We start from the raw sequence: 18,727 nt of genomic DNA on the forward strand, positions 1-18,727 counted from the left end.
TTACTAGTGTTTTGGAAAATTATCATTTAGTCAATTCTACTAGCCGCATACAAAACGAATCGTTTCCGGAATATACTAACTGGGTATTACTAGATATTTAAAATCATAAGACATTATTACCAAGCTAACCATAAACGCTGTAAATTTGGAACTTTAAGTCAGTACTCCTCGTCAACAAAGGAGGTTAAATATTGCACAGTATTTAAAAAAAAGGAAAACGTTAAAATATATGGGAAGAGGTTTTATATATGTGTAAAATATTATTATTGGTCAAATTTTATTAAATAATTTGTTTAAGTTATTATATAAATAGTGAACAGTTATTTCTATTATATAATTTGCGTATCGCTTTACAAATATATTGGTGTTGGTAAATATAATTATGATTGGTCGGTTTTGGGTTAAATAATTCAGTCATTTGAGGATATCAATATATTCCTAGATATTAGACGACCATTGTACATTAGATAGCTACAATATATTAGAAACACGATCATAAATTTTATTTAATTTTCCGAAAGTATCGCCCATTTTATATTCATTAAATCGTCTATATAAACGTAAGTACTACACTTGGTTCAGTATGTTTAGATAAATAAAATAATTAATAATTAAATTCTCAAATAAATTATTTATTTTTAATAGTTTCTATTGGTTCATAAGATCCACTCGTGCAAAAAAAGAAAATCATTATAATTGCAGTAAAATTAAGCTTTCGTTTCTTCTCTTTAACGGTATTTAAAAGTATTGACAAGTTATAGTTTACATTCGAAAATAGTTTCGTGACCATAAACGTATAAATCCCGTAAGACCATAGAGTACTAAATTTGGTCGTACTTTTCATACCAGCTATACCCCCTCGAACAGAAGAGACGCCGCCTCCTCCTCCGTTGCTGTCCAGCGCTTCCCTCCAAGATATCATGGCGACCGCCGCATCGCATAGACGGACTAAAGGTAACAAATATCCTGACGCTCTTAAACTTAGAATTTTTCTCTTTATAAATAATGTACCTTAATATTATATATATAAAATAATTCTTGTATATTTATGTATGTATGTATAGTATCTCTATGTAGTCTTTGTGAAATCCCGTCTTGGTAGCTACGCCCCATTCAAATAATATTTTCTCGTAACTATAAAAATGTAGTGTTCGTTTATGTTCGAAATTTTGTTAGTGACAAGATCTCTATAGGAGGGAAAGAGACGAAATGTTTCTAATTACATAATATATGCGTCTTTGTCCCCCATAGTGCTATCTCTGTCTCGAGGCTGATTTCACACAGTCTACATCGTTTAGTGACATTTATAGATAAAGTGTTCTTCAAATGATGTCGTATGCGTAATGACATAGGGATCATTTTTGCATTTGATTAATGTATTAGCTACGCCCCATTCATCACATATAGTGGTCTGACGAGTGAGTGAGCCAGCAAGAGTACAAGCCCCAGAGACATAAGATCTTACTTCTCAATATGGGGTGGTTTATTTTTCTTGCAGTGCAAAATGTCTATGGACAGCGGTGAACATTTTAGTATCGGCTGAACCATTTGCTAGTCTGCCTTCATATATTAAATAATTAAAAAAATGAAATTCACAAAACATAATAGTTGAGTCTTTTAAAACCGAAATACAGCATATAACATACATAACATAATCAGCCTGTAAATTTCCCACTACTGGGCTAAGGCCTCTTCTCCCGTTGAGGAGAAGGTATGGAGCATATTCCACCACGCTGCTCCAATGCGGGTTGGTGGAATACACATGTGGCAGAATTTCGTTGAAATTAGACACATGTAGGTTTCCTCACGATGTTTTCCTTCACCGCCGAGCACGAGATGAATTATAAACAAATTAAGCACATGTAAATTCAGTGGTGCCTGCCTGGGTTTGAACCCGAAATCATCGGTTAAGATGCACGCGTTCTAACCACTGGGCCATCTCGGCTCTTAAACATATTCCCGCAACATAACATCAATGGTATAATTGAAATTAAATATATATAATACATTTAAGAGAGCCGAGATGGCCCAGTGGTTAGAACGCGTACATCTTAACCGATGATTTCGGGTTCAAACCCAGGCAGGCACCACTGAATTTTCTTGTGCTGAATTTGCGTTTATAAATTCATCTCGTGCTTGCCGGTGAAGGAAAACATAGTGAGGAAACCTGCATGTGTCTAATTTCAACGAAATTCACGAACCCGCATTGGAGTAGCGCAGTGGAATATATCAAGACCTTCTCCTCAAAGGGAGAGGAGGCCTTAGCCCAGCAGTGGGAAATTTACAGGCTGCTAATGTATAATGTAATAAAAATATATAATACAATTTTTCACATGACTATATTTTTTTTATTTTTTTTTATTAAGAAAGCAAACAGTGACATTAAAAAATATTAAATTACAAATATATATAACAATTCACAATTTAGATGCTCTCGCATATAAACATTATGTTAAATTATAGAAATACATGCCACTCTGGTTTATTTACTAGGTCGATAGATACAAAATAAACAAGATAAAAAAAAAGATACATTATGAGGGAAAAAAGAAAAACAAACGTTAGAGCTGCTCATCAAACCAGTTCATGGTCATTTCGCGCTTAAGTGCTGGTACAGTCATGATCGAATGAACTATGTGTTCGTAACGAGATATATAATTATTTACAGGTGTAAGTAGACAAGATTCGCGTCTCTCGGTGAAGTCCCTCATAGAGAGTATAGAAAATGCAGCGAAGGCGGCCAAACAGTCGCCAGCCACCACGCCGGTTACCGAGTGGCCACAGGTGGAGCTCCCTACGAACTCTTAAATTAGCTTTCGTTTCGTATATTGCTATTAGATAAAAATAAATTGTAAGGCGAAAATATATTGACCCAGTGACTGAACAGAGAGAGCAGTAAGATTTATGATTTATATGTATTTACCCTTATTTCATTAATATACTTTTCCATACAGTCTCATCTCCTCGTGTTATTCAGTATCGTGATTATGTTTGATGGGTTATATATCTATATATCAAATTTGACGACCTCCGTGGTCGAGTAGTGTGTACGGTTTTCATGGGTACGCTACTCTGAAGTCCCGGGTTCGATTCCCGTCCGAGTCGATGTAGAAAAGTTCATTAGTTTTCTATGTTGCCTTGGGTCTGGGTGTTTGTGGTACCGTCGTTACTTCTGATTTTCCATAACACAAGTGCTTTAGCTACTTACATTGGGATCAGAGTAATGTATGTGATGTTGTCCAATATTTATTTATTTATTTAAAAGGCGAAATACCACTCACTGATCGATCACGAAATCTCAGAAACTATAACACGTACAAACTTGAATTTTGCCAAGTTGGTTCCTTATAGGGTGTAGACATCGGATTTGCAAGAACGGATTTTACGAAACTCCACCCCTAAGGGAGTTGGAAGTTTGTATGAAAGTCCTATGTTTTTGTAGTGAGAGACTTGAAATTTAAAATGAATGCTCTATACATGGTGTGGAGGAAATCAACCCCCTTTTGGGATTAAAACAGGGGGTGGTCGTTTTTATGAAAGTCCAATGTTATTGAAGTTAAAGTAATTATAGCAGAAAGATTGTATTTAAGTAGTAAGTAATAGATAACAACTACTTACTATTATAAGGAGGGATGTTTTATTAATCGTACATTTAAATTATATTAAATGTGTTGAACCGATTATTCAGCAATAACCTTTTAATTTATTTCGGTAACAATAAGACTCTAACAGCTACAAGCTAAAATAACTGCGGATAAATCCGCGGGCACAGGCGCCAAGTTTGAGCGAGTTGCATGTTGAGACTATATGTTTGAATATGTAATAAAGTTATATATACAAAAAACCGCTCTGAAATTACTGTAACTGTTATATATAAATATATATAACAGTTACCGTAACATATCTAACTAATGATTTGTGATCTATATAAATAATGTCCAACAGGTCCAAACAACAGTAACAAACACATCGACGAACATTAAGAACGGTATGTCGGAGCCGCCGCCCGCCACCAACGGCACCGCCAACTACTCCGCCAAGCCCCCCGCGCCCCGCAACAACCGACCCTCCCCCATCACCACAGGTGTGTTATGTCTGACATTCATTATTGTCTGACTATGTTTAAGCATGTCATATTTTAACTATGTTAATAAAATATAATCTCATACGACACAGTCTCCGTGTTTTTTTTATTATATAGTAACGCGGACTGTCAAATGGCCACCTGATGGTGAGTAGTCATCACCTACCATAGACATAAGCGCTGTAAGAAATATTAACTATTCCTTACATCGCCAACGAGCTACCAACTTTGGAAGCTAAGATGTTATGTCTTTTGTACCCGTCGTTACACTGGCTCATTCCTTCATTCCTTCCAACCGGAACACAACAATACTGAGTACCGCCGTTTGGTTTAGAATACATAACACGTGTAGCATCTCTCCTCTCGCTCTATTGCAATATCTGGAAAGGGACGGAAGTGTGTAACAGAATGCTCGGTTAGTGCGCGCTGTTTAATTTGACCAATGAGCGCGCGTGCTCGAGTTGGCCGTCAGTTGGTTCCAACCTTTCCGAGAGAATATAGTGATAATTTGGCTTATTACCGAGATGCGATGTCAGAGGATACACGCCATCTTCGGCTCATGTAAAGCTCTCTCCTTTAAAAGGTCCTTTCGATCTTTCACTACAAAACAATTTCGACAAATAAATATGGTCATATAAATGTTTGAGCTGTAAAATAATGATACGTTTGATAAACGAGCGGCACTGAAAAGCAGTTTATATATATTTCTGGCCGAAACTGCGTTTTGTTAGTTTCATCTCTATGTACATATATAAATGAATCCCCATTTCCCTTGATCACGAATTTACCGATTTCATTCATATATTGTTTACAAATTTGTAGAAGGCTCTGGAAAGAAATATTAAGATAAATGCAGAAAACTTAAGATCATTCCATATTAGCAGTTTACGCTGATTTTCTAGAAGGGATTTTGCCAATGTAAATAAAATTGCAGTAGGAGCGGGTCGGCATGTGTTAATTAGATAATATAATAATCACCTTAATAAACATGAATTTGATATTGTTAGTTTTAACGCATTTTATTATTTTAATCTTTTATTTGATGTCATTAGAATACGACACGAGTTATTTTGAGCTGATCATTCGTTTTTAATACAAATTTAAATACAGTGTTCCTTATCTACGTTTACATTGTATGTACATAAATAAAATAAAATAAAATAGCCTTTAATGCTGCTTCTTCTTACAATAAATTGATACATGCCTACTTGTTAAAAACTAAATATATATTCTAATTCTAATTTATATTGAAGTGATCGGCAACTGGTTGCTTTAGTTGAACAGCTTGTCTGTCGACAAAGGCCTCCTCTAAAGATTTCCACGTATTCCTGTCTCTTGCTAATCGGCTCCATATTGGGCCAGCTATTGTCCGCAAGTCATGTACATATAAATGCAAATTTTATTGCATATATTTTGAGAATGATAAGGTTTTAATTTTTTTCTTTAACGTTAACGATTTCGTAGAATCCGTCACATTCGATGTAACTAATTCGTCGTTTAAATAATAAATGAACGCATGTATGTGTTTGCTTATTTTCTTACAGCATGGCAGCATGAGAGAGGAGCATAGCTCTCGCCTTATCGATTACCTAACTAACCTGTCTGTCTGTGTATCTGTAAAAACTTCCCATGACTAATATAAATTATTTCTCATCATACTTCCTAAATTGTCCACTGTAGTGTTTGATTTATTTGTAACTAAAAATTTATTTTGTATCTGTTGTCGTTTTTGTTTATGTATTATTTCAAAATGCTTGCCATTAGATATTTATTTATAATTATTAATTTTTTTATTGATTCAATGAAAACTCTTTTAAATGCAACCGATAAAATAATTTGCATTTAATATTGTGCTTAGAACGATATTTAAATTGTAATTTTTCGGGCATTCAGTTTTGCTATACGTTTTTTTTTTAAATAGAAGCATCATCCATTGCGTCATTAGTGATGTTCCCTGGTGTAAAAAAATCATTTGGTGGATTGTATCTAAACTCCATTACGCCTAGCGATCATTTTCGCCCCCTTTCACGGCTTTGTGTCAGTTATATTATACGAATAATTTACTATATTATGCATAATATTCTTATGATAATGCATTAGTTGTTGCCATATTTGACTTCAATAATAAAACTGAGACGAAGCTCGGTGTATACGGCTTGTTGATGTGTCTAACGCGCGGGGCAGAGACTGCGGCCAGCGGCGCCAACATGACCAACATGGCCAATATGAGCAGCATGGCCAACATCGCCAACATGCCGGACGAGCAGCGCGCCCTGGCCACGCTCCAGCAGAAGGCCATGGAGTCGTTCGTGAGGAGAAACAGCTACGGAGATATATGTGAGTGACTAATGATCATTTGAATTTTGCCGTGCCTTGTGTCTCTGTGTGTTTCGCTTCTACTAATCATAGTGTATGTTACACTGGGCCAAGTGTATCGATACACTAAACGTGTACAGGCGTACATATGAAAAAATACACATTTTTTTTATATATTGTCAATACATTTCTATAAATATCAGATAAATACAGCTGTATATTAAGTATTTAATTATAAAATAACAATCTGCAAATATCCTACTCCTTTTGGGCTAAGGGTTTTTTTGAGATGGTTTTGAAGGGTTTCGACCAACCTGTTCTAGCGGGTTGGTGAAAACACTTGTGACAGATCAACACATACAGGTTTCCTCACGATGTTTTCGATTCAACGCCCACTACGAGATGAAACACAAATAAAAGAAAATTCTGTCAGATTGATAACGTATGGGATTCGGCTGTTTTTAAAGTAAAAGGCAATTTTATTTACCTGATACTATACGATACTCAAATTATATTCTATTATTTATTATTTTTAGTAACCGGTATTTTATTTTTCATTTCATACGAATATATTTTATATGGTTACTCCACCACGCTGGTCCAATGCGATTGGTAGACATATAGATACACATGTGGTAGAATTTCATTGAAATTAGACACATGCAGGTTTCCCCACGATGTTTTCCTTCATCGCCGAGCACGAGATGAGTTATAAACACAAATTAAGCATCCGAAAATTCACTAGTTCAAACCAGTGGGCCATCTCGGTTTTATACATGAATGCAATAGCACGCCTTAAAACATGTCCAGGCGAGAGGAAGGATCCGCTGAACGCGCTTCAAGTGAAGAACGGCGGCTCGAAGCGCAACGCGCTGCTCAAGTGGTGCCAGCAGAAGACGACGGGCTACAACAACATCGATATCACGAATTTTAGGTGAATACGATTACTATAAGTTATCACAGCACTCGCACTTGTAAATTGAAACATTATTGTCTTTGTCTAACTTTGTCACTTGGTTAGATTATTAGGACTGATTTCCTTAATAATAGCATTCCAGCTGTAATCTGCCAGGTCGGGCTGTACTGTGAGCGACATCTTACAGGAGGCGTTTTATTACTTAGTGGTTGACGTCCGCGGCGTTGCTCGCGTTTTAGACGTCGGTCGTCAGCTGCTAGGTATAAAAGTTCAAGCTTGCTTCATATAAAATTTCAAATTGGGTACAGGGCGAAGGAGTAAAGGACAGAGTTACTTTCGTTTTTAATATTTGTATAGATTCGCCGACTGTCTCGTCGGTCTAGCGGCTAGATCCGGAGGACTTGGGTTCAAACCCCAGGTCGAGCGGATAATAAGTTTTTCTGTCGAGAAATTGTCAGTGAGGCCATAGACTAACGCCGACCCCCGCGGGCCCGCAGCTCGTCGTGGAACGACGGGCTGGCGGTGTGCGCGCTGCTGCACTCGTACCTGGGCGAGGCGCGCGTGCCGTACGCGTCGCTGTCGCCGCACGACAAGCGCACCAACTTCTCCGTCGCCTTCGCCGCCGCCGAGTCCGTCGGCATCCCCACCACGCTCGTGAGTCGCGCCGACATCACCTTCCTATACGGGACTATACCTATTAGAGCTTTCGAATAATTGTTCTGTGGTACTTTGAGTGATACTGCAATATCACAACACAAAATTCAAAATTATTAGTTTCTTAATTGAGTGGATTACTGCGGACGAAAATTTCCGTGGAATCTCCTCAGTTTTTATTAAGTCTATAAATTGTTAGACGTTGCTGAAATTGTTAATTTATTAAAAATAATTTTATTTAAATATTAAATAGCAACAAAACGATTCATCTGTTTTTATGTATGTATATTTCATTGTTAGTATCGATTTTCATTTTCAGAATATTCAAGATATGATACAACAGGAGAGACCGGACTGGCAGCAGGTGATGGCGTACGTGACGAGCATTTACAAACATTTCGAAACGTAGACTGTATTTATACCTCTATAAGGACTAAATTCGATTGATCATAGGAATCATTAATCGTTATTGGCACAAACCGCTCTTAGACGTCTCTAATGACGTATACTATATTCCTATGGCAGAGGTAGTAAATATATTAAAGCCTTATATTTATATATCCCAAACGATTTTCTTATAGTTCAGCTATATTAATCATTACAACACTATTCCACTTCAATTTTACTTCAAAAGTTCCAATAGCAACTTTGTCAACGATCAAAACTGTTTATTACAGCTATTTTTCCGAATGCATAACAAATATCAAAGACAATTTAGATCAATAATATTTCAAGGTCAAAATTGTTTATTTCTCTTTTAATCCTGCCGTTGGAATAGACTATAGTGTAATTTATTCTTCCAAAACGTTCTTATAACTGCAAACTTTTTGGTATAAAATAAATATAAAAAATCTTATAATAAGAATAAATGTTTAGCAAACATAATATTTGTGAAACGGAATGTTAAGGATCTAGAAAGTTCGATATTCAAAGCCAAAAAAGGCAGTTTGATAGGTTGTAAAGTAACATTCCTGTAAGGATAATTTAGGATTCTAAATCAATCGCAATAGTTGAAACACTAAATATAATTATTAATTTAAGCAAATAAAGAGAATGAAATGAGTTCTTTCATAATTACATCAAATTCGTTTTAGCGGTTTGGCCGCGAGGGAAAGAGACAGACAGACAGAGTTACTTTCGCATTTATAACATTAATATAGATAAGTAACACTATAATATTATATGCATTAAAAAACTGGCCAAGTGCGAGTCGGACCCGCGCACGAAGGGTTCCGTACTATTGACTAATAGCCCCCCCCCCCTTAAATATTTATTTTATTCTGTTTTTAGTATTTGTTGTTATAGCGGCAACAAAAATACATAATTTGTGAAAAATTCAACTGTCTCGCTATCATGATTCTTGAGATACAGCGTGGTAACAGACAGACGGACGGACAGACAGCGAAGTCTTAGTAATAGGGTCCCGTTTGTACACTTTGGCTACGGAACCCTAGAAACATATTATATATTTAGTGCTATTTAAATATTGCGATTGGTTTATTGCGTGTGATAGTTTAAGCCATGTCCGCCATTTGGTGAGATTTCGCCTTCGAGCTGTATGAGGAATTGATAGCCGTCTTTCCATATAAAGACTGATATGATAGGTTAGTCGGGTCACGATCTTTTTGCGTTACTCTGTAGGTTGACGGTCGCCAGGGGTTGGTAACATTTCATATTAAACGTGATACTATTAAAGGTTTATTCGCATTTGTTCATTTCAATATTTATAAAATTCAAATGGTTGTTAACCTCTGGCATTCGTAAGGGTGTGTACACATAAATGTATAAACCGATCTCTAACGAGGTTGGCATTGAGGATTTGATTATATGATTTTATATCACTGATATAGTTCTCTATGTGAATATAAACACGCAATACGTAAATAAATAGAACTCATATATTCATGAGATAAACATATACCACACACAAATGTGTATACACCTTAAAAATAAAGAAAATTAAAGTAAGGTAGAGATAATGAAACGCCTTAGCATAGAACGGCCTTGGTATTGTATGCGAGAGTATATTTTGTGGTACTGATAATAAGGTTTATAATTGTATGACTTTTCTGATCGTCTGTCCCCTTCTTACTATTAAGGGGGAAAATAATATGTAACACGTTTGTATGCCACTATAAATTATTATAAAATAGACTTGTATAATTAAATATTAATCAGCCTTCGGTGTCTGTATCCAGTTTTACGCCTTGTTATAATAACTATATAAACTCTATATATAATTATCAAGAAAGTGAGAAGCTGCACCAATTATAATGAAACTTTATCGTCATAGAATTGCTTACAAAAATCGTACTTTCAAATTTAGCATCATTATATTGTATAATCTTACACATTTACCCTTCAATGGTTTTTGTTTATCGAGAACATATACATATAAATAATTTATAACAGTTTTACTTAAATATTTTTTAGGGTGTGATTAGTTAAACGTTGCTGTCTTTCTCTTTCGAATATCCAATAAGTGATGAAAGAAAGAGATGAATATATGTTTAACTACACATCCACATTAACTTCGTTGTGGTCGTTAATAGAATAACTGATAACGAATCATTAATGAAGTCTGCTAAGATTGTGCAAGTTACATAAGTAATTGTATAATAATAATTAGTATCAGAAAGATATAAAATAAAATTATAAAAAAAAAACTGTCTCTGGTCTACACTATTTTAACAGGTTGTACGAGATTGTACAAACATTAATGTTTTTTGTATCAGAAAAATTTATTAAGCAAATAATACTGTAGCTATTGTTTAACTTTAGAACAATTTTAGATAACTAAAATTAATAATATTTCATATGGTAACCCCTTCGGATTAAAATAATGAAATTAAACATCGTAGTCGTTGTCTATGGTCTTCTTTATTTCACTGTATATGTATTTTTCTATACGTTATGATTGGTGACAGTTTTTGTGATACTGTTGAAGATGGAGGTACGATGATAATGATAGACGCGGAATTTTTAATTTATTATATTGTGAATAATATTTTCTCGTAACTATAAAAATGTAGTGTTCGTTTATGTTCGAAATTTTGTTAGTGACAAGATCTCTATAGGAGGGAAAGAGACGAAATGCTTCTAATTACATAGTATATGCGTCCTTGTCCCCAATAGTGCTATCTCTGTCTCGAGACTGATTTCACACAGTCTACATCGTTTAGTGACATTTATAGATAAAGTGTTTTTCAAATGATGTCGTATGCGTAATGACATAGAGATCATTTTTGCATTTGATTAATGTATTAGCTATAAATGTTCGTCGTGTATAATAAATCCTTGTTTCGCATCGTGACTGCTGTTTGTTGAAGCTATATAAATTAATTATATATTTTCAGATACATGTATTATTGTAAATATAGCTAAAATAAAGTTCCTGGTTTTATTTTACGGTGTGTTTTATTTTTTTAATTACATATAAACTATTCTTAAATTATTATCTTATACATAGTATATCTAAGTACAGCGCTTATTTAAAAGAGTCTTATGTATGTTCGTTTATGAGTTACTGTTGACTTTATGTACTTATATTATTTATTATATATATATAATATATTAAGATTACTTATTTTATAAACAGTGTTTAAATATAAATATTTCGTTTTGTAGTTTAAATATCAAATTGTAAAGTCAGTTCTTGTTGGCACTAATTATATAATTCACCACTGAAGCGTTCCTGGGATGTATTTTGCAATGAGGTTCTCGTAGTAAGGCCACAAAGCTTCGATATCGGGTATGGCTGCGCTCTTCGTGTATAAATCATATTGGCTACAAAAAAAAAAACATATTTGGAATCTGTTCTAAAATCTTTAAACGAATGATGATGTTTGTAAGCTGACATTAAAACAACTTGGATAATTTAAGGCGTTTTTGAACTACGTCTGGTAGAGAACTTCTACTATCAGTACGCGAAATTAAATATTTCTTAAAGCATTTATTTGAAACTTGGCGTAATGATGGATTATATTGCTTCAAATTTCACAATGTTAGGCCTCCCCTAGTGGGTCGCGTATCTTGTATGTGTAAGTATTTGTATAATTTTAAATAATACTCACTTAAATTTAAGAACGGCTGCTTTAATTTTTTCGTCTCTTTCTGTTGTGAATTGTTTGTAATCACCGCCGGCGTGCCACGGGTAAAACGAATGATATCTGAAATACAATTTACTATTATATAAAAACCTTTATTTTTCCTAAATACAACAACAACTTTTTTAGTAATACGTCAAGAGTTACTAAAAAGTAGCAAAATTGACCGTCTTTGATGAGTTCTAGTTTATTTAACAGTATGTCAATAAGCTACGTAAGAGTGTGGTCCATGCTGAATAAATAGTAATAAACTCGTATTATATTTCTAATAGTAAATTAGCGTTTAATTAAGGATATATCACGAGGAAATTCTCATGTGGCAGCTAAATTTGCGATACGTGGGTGGTGTTATTTCGAGCGGCATGGTAGAATAAACTCAAATGCTTCTGATCGAGGAGAGGAGCCTTTGTTTGGCTGTAGAAATCTCCGACTGTATATCTATAACGAGCAAGCGTTTCTAGGCTTCCAAATTTATCTCTAAAATATTTAAGACGTGTCAGCAAAAATAAGTACTACATTTTCTAACTGACGAGCCACAATGAGAATGTCATGAACGTACCTGATCATCCATAAACCTTCTTCTGGGAACTTCGCGTTATTGTGTTTCAGAACTCGGTACAGATACTCGTCGTGTCCCCAGGACATCATCAAGTTTTCGATACCGCATTTTGACTCATACATTCCATACAGAGTACTGAAAATATTATCATTAATCAAAAGATGTTATTTTAAAGTAAAATAATAAATCGCTGGTCCTGTAAGTGCCGGATCCAGACCTTTTGATATATTGTCAGATGGTTTTAAAATTTATTTAACGGAATCTGACGAGCATTTCATATCTCTGATGGTAAGTGGTCACCAACGGCAATTATAAGAATTAAGATTTTATGTATGTACCTGTATATAAACTGGCAATTATTTTCCTTAAATTTAAAAGGAGGTACCTAATGGTCAATTTTCCGGAAGTAGTTCCTTTCGTTAGCATTTTTAATGTCCATTTTGGGCGAAATCGGAAATTACTTCTACTAATATAATTAACTAATAATATTTAATTTTATTAAATGTATGTCGGAGATTCACATGGATAGCCATCTAAACAATTACTATTGTGGTCCGACGTTGATTTTACTAATTCAGTCAGTACGCACGTCTGGCGCTGGCGCTGTCCCAAGACCAAGAGACCAAAGCCTCACTCAACAAAGGAACACACACTGACAGATATACCATTAAATCTTTATATTTCCTTCAGTCGGCTGTGTGACAATCACAATTGAAATTCTTATATTCTTTACAATTGACATCTCCCAACTGACAATCTTTATAACATTGTCATTTTAATAAACGAGGTCGTATACCCGTGTAAATTAATTATCCACAACTTGTTTATTAATCAAATGCAAATTACTTGTAATCGTCATTGTAAGTATCTGGATTGGCTTTGAAGCTGTCATCTCCGTACACGATGCTCTTTCCCCATTGACAACCCACGGGGAAGGTGTCTCCCACAACGCACCACTGCGGCTCGCCATAGAACGCCATCACCTATCAATGCAAATAAAACCAATATTATATATTATATTTATGAGGTAACTTTAATTTTAAATAATTCTTGTAAAACGATATGTTTGTTAATATATTTTAATTTTGTTATTTTAATGATATGATTATATCGATTGTAATAAAATAATAAAAATATTTGGATTAACTTGCGATTGCCAATGGGTAGTTTAATTTAAATGCCCTGCATTTGTATAATTTGTCCTGACTAGTCTCTCTTAAAAATGACTCCTAAATTCGTCAGTAGGGCCGGCATTAACCACCTAGGATGGACATGTATTTGGCATCCTTTTGTTTTTGACAGTAGAAATCGTGGACGATCTTTCCACCTGTATGCGTAGAGCTGTGAGACAGGAAATTTCAGACCACAGTGCCCTCTCAAATTTGGCGTCGGACGTCGCTCCAACGCGCGCCCCCCAAGTCCCGGCACTGCTCGTCAGCTTTATTTTTTTAGTATAGATTGTATTTTTAGAACTATGATAGATATGGTAATATACCTTTCCAAGATCATGTATCAGTCCAATGAGTTGGAACCAGTCGTCATCAGGGTAGTCCTGTCTGATTCTCTCAGCGGTCTGAAAGGCGTGTACGATGTTGGGGAGGTCGGTGTCAGGGTCTGATTCATCCACCAGCTCGTTCAGTTTGATGAGAGCATCCTTCACCGTCGATTTGAAATGGTTGAATTTTAACCATTTATCCATTTTGCCTAAATAAATAAAAGTATGTTTAGATGCTTTTCGTTTCTTTAAGCTAAATTACTGCATTGCTGTTAATCTTCTGCCAAAAGCGACAGACGTTAACTGAAGATCAAGCAAGTACTCTACCACAGAGTTTATTCTACTTTTTGTTGAATAATTCGCAATTGCAATTTTTGAAATAAACTTAAAGCGCCTTTACTCTCTATTTAAGGAGAGGAGTTTTTTAATTTGTTTAGTGCACCGCGTTGGAAACAGCGAAGAAACCTGCAAGCGTCGAATGAATTTCTGCGACATTCGTTTATCCGCTCGTGAACTGCGCTTTGGACTAAGCTCCAAATCTCGGTCAAAGGAAAAGAGAACATGAACCAGCAGTAAGACATTCATACAGTGTTCACTGCACTTTACGTTTTAACAACAATATAGTACTAATAGATACAACTTCATAAAAGTCCATTACAATAAATACTATTTGTTTACTTAAATTACAACTATGTATATATTAACAATTTACAGCGTTATAGTAATTAATTAATAAAAAAAGGGCACAATTATATCAAATTAATAAAATTGTCCTTCTAACTATCATTACAAACATTCATTCATTTTTGTTTCGTATAAAGGTACCCTCTAGGATTAATGGATTAAAATTAAATATTTCGGAATTTCTTGTCTTTTTTTTCGCGACATAATAAGCATTCAGTAGCAATACTACATCGGTAGTATTGATTCTCTGATTACTTTAGTACTAACATATTGGAAACGAAGGCTAGGTGGGTATGCTGAATAACTATTTTATTATAATAACGTATATAGTGAATAAACTGTTAAGCAAGAGTTATAATATTTATAGTGATAATTCTATGACGATATAATATTATGATGAATAATACGAAGCAAGAAAGAAAAGGGAACCGATATAATAACAACATGATTATTTAGTTGGATCATAAACATAACATAAAACAAGCCGAAATATATATCCCCTATCTATGTACAAATAATAATTAAAAATACTTTCTATATAAAAATGACCGCGTGGAATGGAAGCAAGAATTTAATTATTTAGTTAACAGCAATATTTTAGTTTTTTTTTTTTTCTAATGTTCAACCATAACAAATGATAAAATGATTACAATCTACCATAAATAAATAACGGTTAACCATAAAATTATTGAATTTTACCTTTAACGAAGTCAACAGTCATGTTAGTGTGCATGTCGTAGTAAGTTTTGCAGACGCGCTCCTTGATAGGGTCCTTGTCATCCACGGAGTAGTCGCGGAAGGCTTCCAAGGGCTTTCCATCGTAAACCTTCTCTGGCCGCAGCAGCAGAGAAGGATCTATCATAGAAATTGTATTGTCCTGGTAAAACAAAATTGTATTTAGGACGCTATGGTATTAACAGTAGTAACAGTTTGTGAAAAATAAACGATACAACTGCCTAATTGGTCCAAAAGCTGGATTATAAGGCTGATGATACCGCATTAAAATCCTGGTTTGGACCACTAAGAAAAGTTATTGGGTTTTTCTGTAATTAAATTATATTGCAGTAACACTCCCTTACTTCGGACAACAGTCCTTTACTTGATCCCAGACAGTCCCTACAAGCTACGAGAGTGATGTTTATCTGACCAATTTTGTCGACGCCAATATTTCCATTTACAAGGAGACTAGTCAACTTTGTCGAACATATTATAGTGCAGAGGCGAATGCAGATCCTCTCTTAATTCATTCACTCTTATATTCTGATAGGACGGGAAATCCAACATCAAGGGTTCAGTCGAAGGAAAAACGGCTTTACTTGCATTTTAAGGAACGGGATTGTTCTCGTTTCAAATTCTTGAGAGTCGACAGCAAACTCAATAACATTTTGTATGGCCTAACTTGGGACATCAAAATCTGCGGGTGCTTGCACACAAACTTACATAGCATAATATTTAATGCACATATGTGTAGCTATTTAATTATTCGTTGACATTGTGACCGAAATTCGGTTAGTAGATTATTAGTAATTCAGCAAAAGGATCAGATAAATCTTCAAACCTTATTGTACAAACTGTATGGTCTTTTTAATATTGAATATTTAATATAATATAGATGTCACAATATCTTAAAAACAAATTGCATTCTAATTTCATTACAAAATTTTGAGCATATCGTGGAAAAAGCTTTCCAAAGCCCTAGATTAAAAAAACTATCGGTATTTTAGAAGCGCATAGTGTTTGACTTTTTCCAATACAGCTATTACTGGAGTATTTTATTTATTAATATTACTGTAACTGACTTTGGCTGAACGATATTCGGCAAAATCGTAAAATAAAAAAAAAAAACTGTCATTATTTTTAACGATCCTCGCAAAAATTGGCACTAAAACAATACTGAAAAATTTTAGTTGTCATTGTAATATGTGCAATTGTTTATTTCGCAAAAAAAATATCATTGAAATTTTATAATTTTGTATAATGAAACTTACAGAATTTTTAATCTTCATTTTGCTCTCGTTCAGTATCTGATGACGGAATCAAAAAGACTAACCGTGTTGGACAAGGTTGGGATCTTAAATGAGAGTTGAACGAATTGATTTATCAAGGGTCAAGCGAAAATGTTATCGAGGCTCTACGTATCTCATATTATACAATCAAATTTCAATATCGTATTTAGCTAATTGTTCGTTGAATTATTTATTAGTACCTAATTGATTTCTTCTAATTAATCGATTTAATTAGCATATAAATTATTAATTATTATATAAATAGTACCTACCACAATTATATTTTAGGTAGATATTAAAATATAGATTAAAGATATTATATTTTAATATCTCGTACATAACTATTTAACATTTTTTACTACGTCACTAATACAATAATAATTTAAAATCGATATTTAAATAATTTTTTTTTTTTATGAAGCTAAATGTTAATACTGCTCTGTATAGAGAAGTTATCTTTAGTTACATAAGTCATCAGTACGTGTGCTTAGAACTGGAACTCCTAAACGGTTGGACCGATTTCTATGATTTTTGTTGTTTTGTGTGTTTGGGTCCCTGCTTGCTTTAGATTGGACTCAGTAGATTGCTCTGCAATTCAGCACTAAATAAAATATTTCTCCGTACGAAATCTGGACGTTCTAGTTTTATATACATCTTTATTATATACATACCTAAGAATTAATACGACTATATTGTAGAGCCTATTGCATGATCTTAATATATTTTCAGATTGCACATATTATTGTTACATTTAATATGTTAAGTAGGTCATAGATTTCGCGATTACGTAGTGTAATAAAATTATTTATTTACTTGTTCTACAAAGAAAATTAGAAAAAAATTTCGACAAGAGTAATTTAATGTATATTTTTTTAAATATAACTACATAATATTTTATTTTATTTAAGTATTTTCACGTGCTTTCGTACTATTGCTCAAGGAAAACTCGTGTAGAACCTACGCGTATTGAATGAAATTCTGCTACATGTGTATTCCAACAATATTTTTTTTGTTTCTATGATTGGATGAATTTACGCGTGTTATCATTTTTGCTCGAACCCAATGGAGACCAGCAGACAAGACATATAAAAGTGCACAAATGTGAGCGTGAGACGTTAGTGCCCTCTCTATTCCTCACACTCATAATCCGGAGGGACAGCAAATCTGACACGAGAAAGAGGTCAGGCAGCACAAGTATAGCAATCAATTGACTAAGTTTTGCCAGAGATAGCCATATTGATATGTGCAACAACGAATTCAACTATTATTAAGTTATTTATTTTTAAAATAACTTCATATTCGTGTATGTATGTCACGTGACATATACTCGTGCATGTAGTTAAAGCACTTGTTGTATTTTATTAATGCATCTAATGGATACTAAACATTGTAGTTTTGCTATTATCAATGTCGAAATATATTTACATCCTGATATCACCTTCAATGTTTTAAAAAAACGTAGAAATTGTACTAAACTGGAGCAACATAGAAATAAACATATTAATATAATAATAAGTTATTTAGGTATTGTTTTATGTCGTATTTTTTTATTATTATGGTCTAGGTTGGTGGATGTGGTCTCGGAGACAATGGCGCTCTCAGTAATATCAACCATTCCCTGCAGCACCATGTGCCGCCGACCTTGGAAACATAAATATAATAAATAAATATTCGACAACATCACATACATTACTCTGATCCCAATGTAAGTAGCTAAAGCACTTGTGTTATGGAAAATCAGAAGCAATGACGGTACCACAAACACCCAGACCCAAGACAACATAGAAAACTAATGAACTTTTTCTACATCGACTCGGCCGGGAATCGAACCCGGGACCTCGGAGTAGCGTGCCCATGAAAACCGGTGTACACACTACTCGACCACGGAGGTCGTCGAAACATATATG

At 34.3% G+C, this 18,727-nt stretch overlaps 2 protein-coding genes across 15 annotated transcripts in view; one reads left to right on the forward strand and one right to left on the reverse strand.

The window, feature by feature from the left end:
* The window catches only part of LOC113399571 (cytospin-A), a 61,087-nt gene extending 49,711 nt beyond the window's left edge, over positions 1-11,376 (forward strand). For 11 of the 14 annotated variants that reach the window (XM_064218196.1, XM_064218195.1, XM_064218206.1 and 8 more), the window contains 7 exons: positions 850-954; positions 2,669-2,784; positions 3,946-4,084; positions 6,269-6,421; positions 7,211-7,334; positions 7,814-7,970; positions 8,290-11,376. In XM_064218196.1, the coding sequence (XP_064074266.1) occupies positions 850-954; positions 2,669-2,784; positions 3,946-4,084; positions 6,269-6,421; positions 7,211-7,334; positions 7,814-7,970; positions 8,290-8,379 (884 nt within the window). In that variant the 3' untranslated portion in view covers positions 8,380-11,376. Of the gene's footprint in view, positions 1-849; positions 955-2,668; positions 2,785-3,945; positions 4,085-5,628; positions 5,780-6,268; positions 6,422-7,210; positions 7,335-7,813; positions 7,971-8,289 lie in introns of those variants that run through there. The other 3 variants (XM_064218194.1, XM_064218207.1, XM_064218197.1) reach the window with 2 other exon arrangements.
* On the reverse strand, positions 10,912-16,933 carry LOC113399556 (inositol oxygenase-like). The gene is made up of 7 exons (XM_026638705.2): positions 16,803-16,933; positions 15,514-15,691; positions 14,131-14,339; positions 13,482-13,618; positions 12,636-12,770; positions 12,044-12,139; positions 10,912-11,756 (listed from the first exon to the last, which is right to left on the reverse strand). Exons 1-7 carry the CDS (start codon positions 16,818-16,820, stop codon positions 11,648-11,650), a joined length of 882 nt encoding a protein of 293 aa, XP_026494490.2. The 5' UTR covers positions 16,821-16,933; the 3' UTR covers positions 10,912-11,647.
* Between the last annotated feature and the right edge of the window lie 1,794 nt (positions 16,934-18,727).

Source organism: Vanessa tameamea, chromosome 21 (genome assembly GCF_037043105.1).
Source record: "Vanessa tameamea isolate UH-Manoa-2023 chromosome 21, ilVanTame1 primary haplotype, whole genome shotgun sequence".
In the NCBI taxonomy this organism is placed as follows: domain Eukaryota; kingdom Metazoa; phylum Arthropoda; class Insecta; order Lepidoptera; family Nymphalidae; genus Vanessa; species Vanessa tameamea.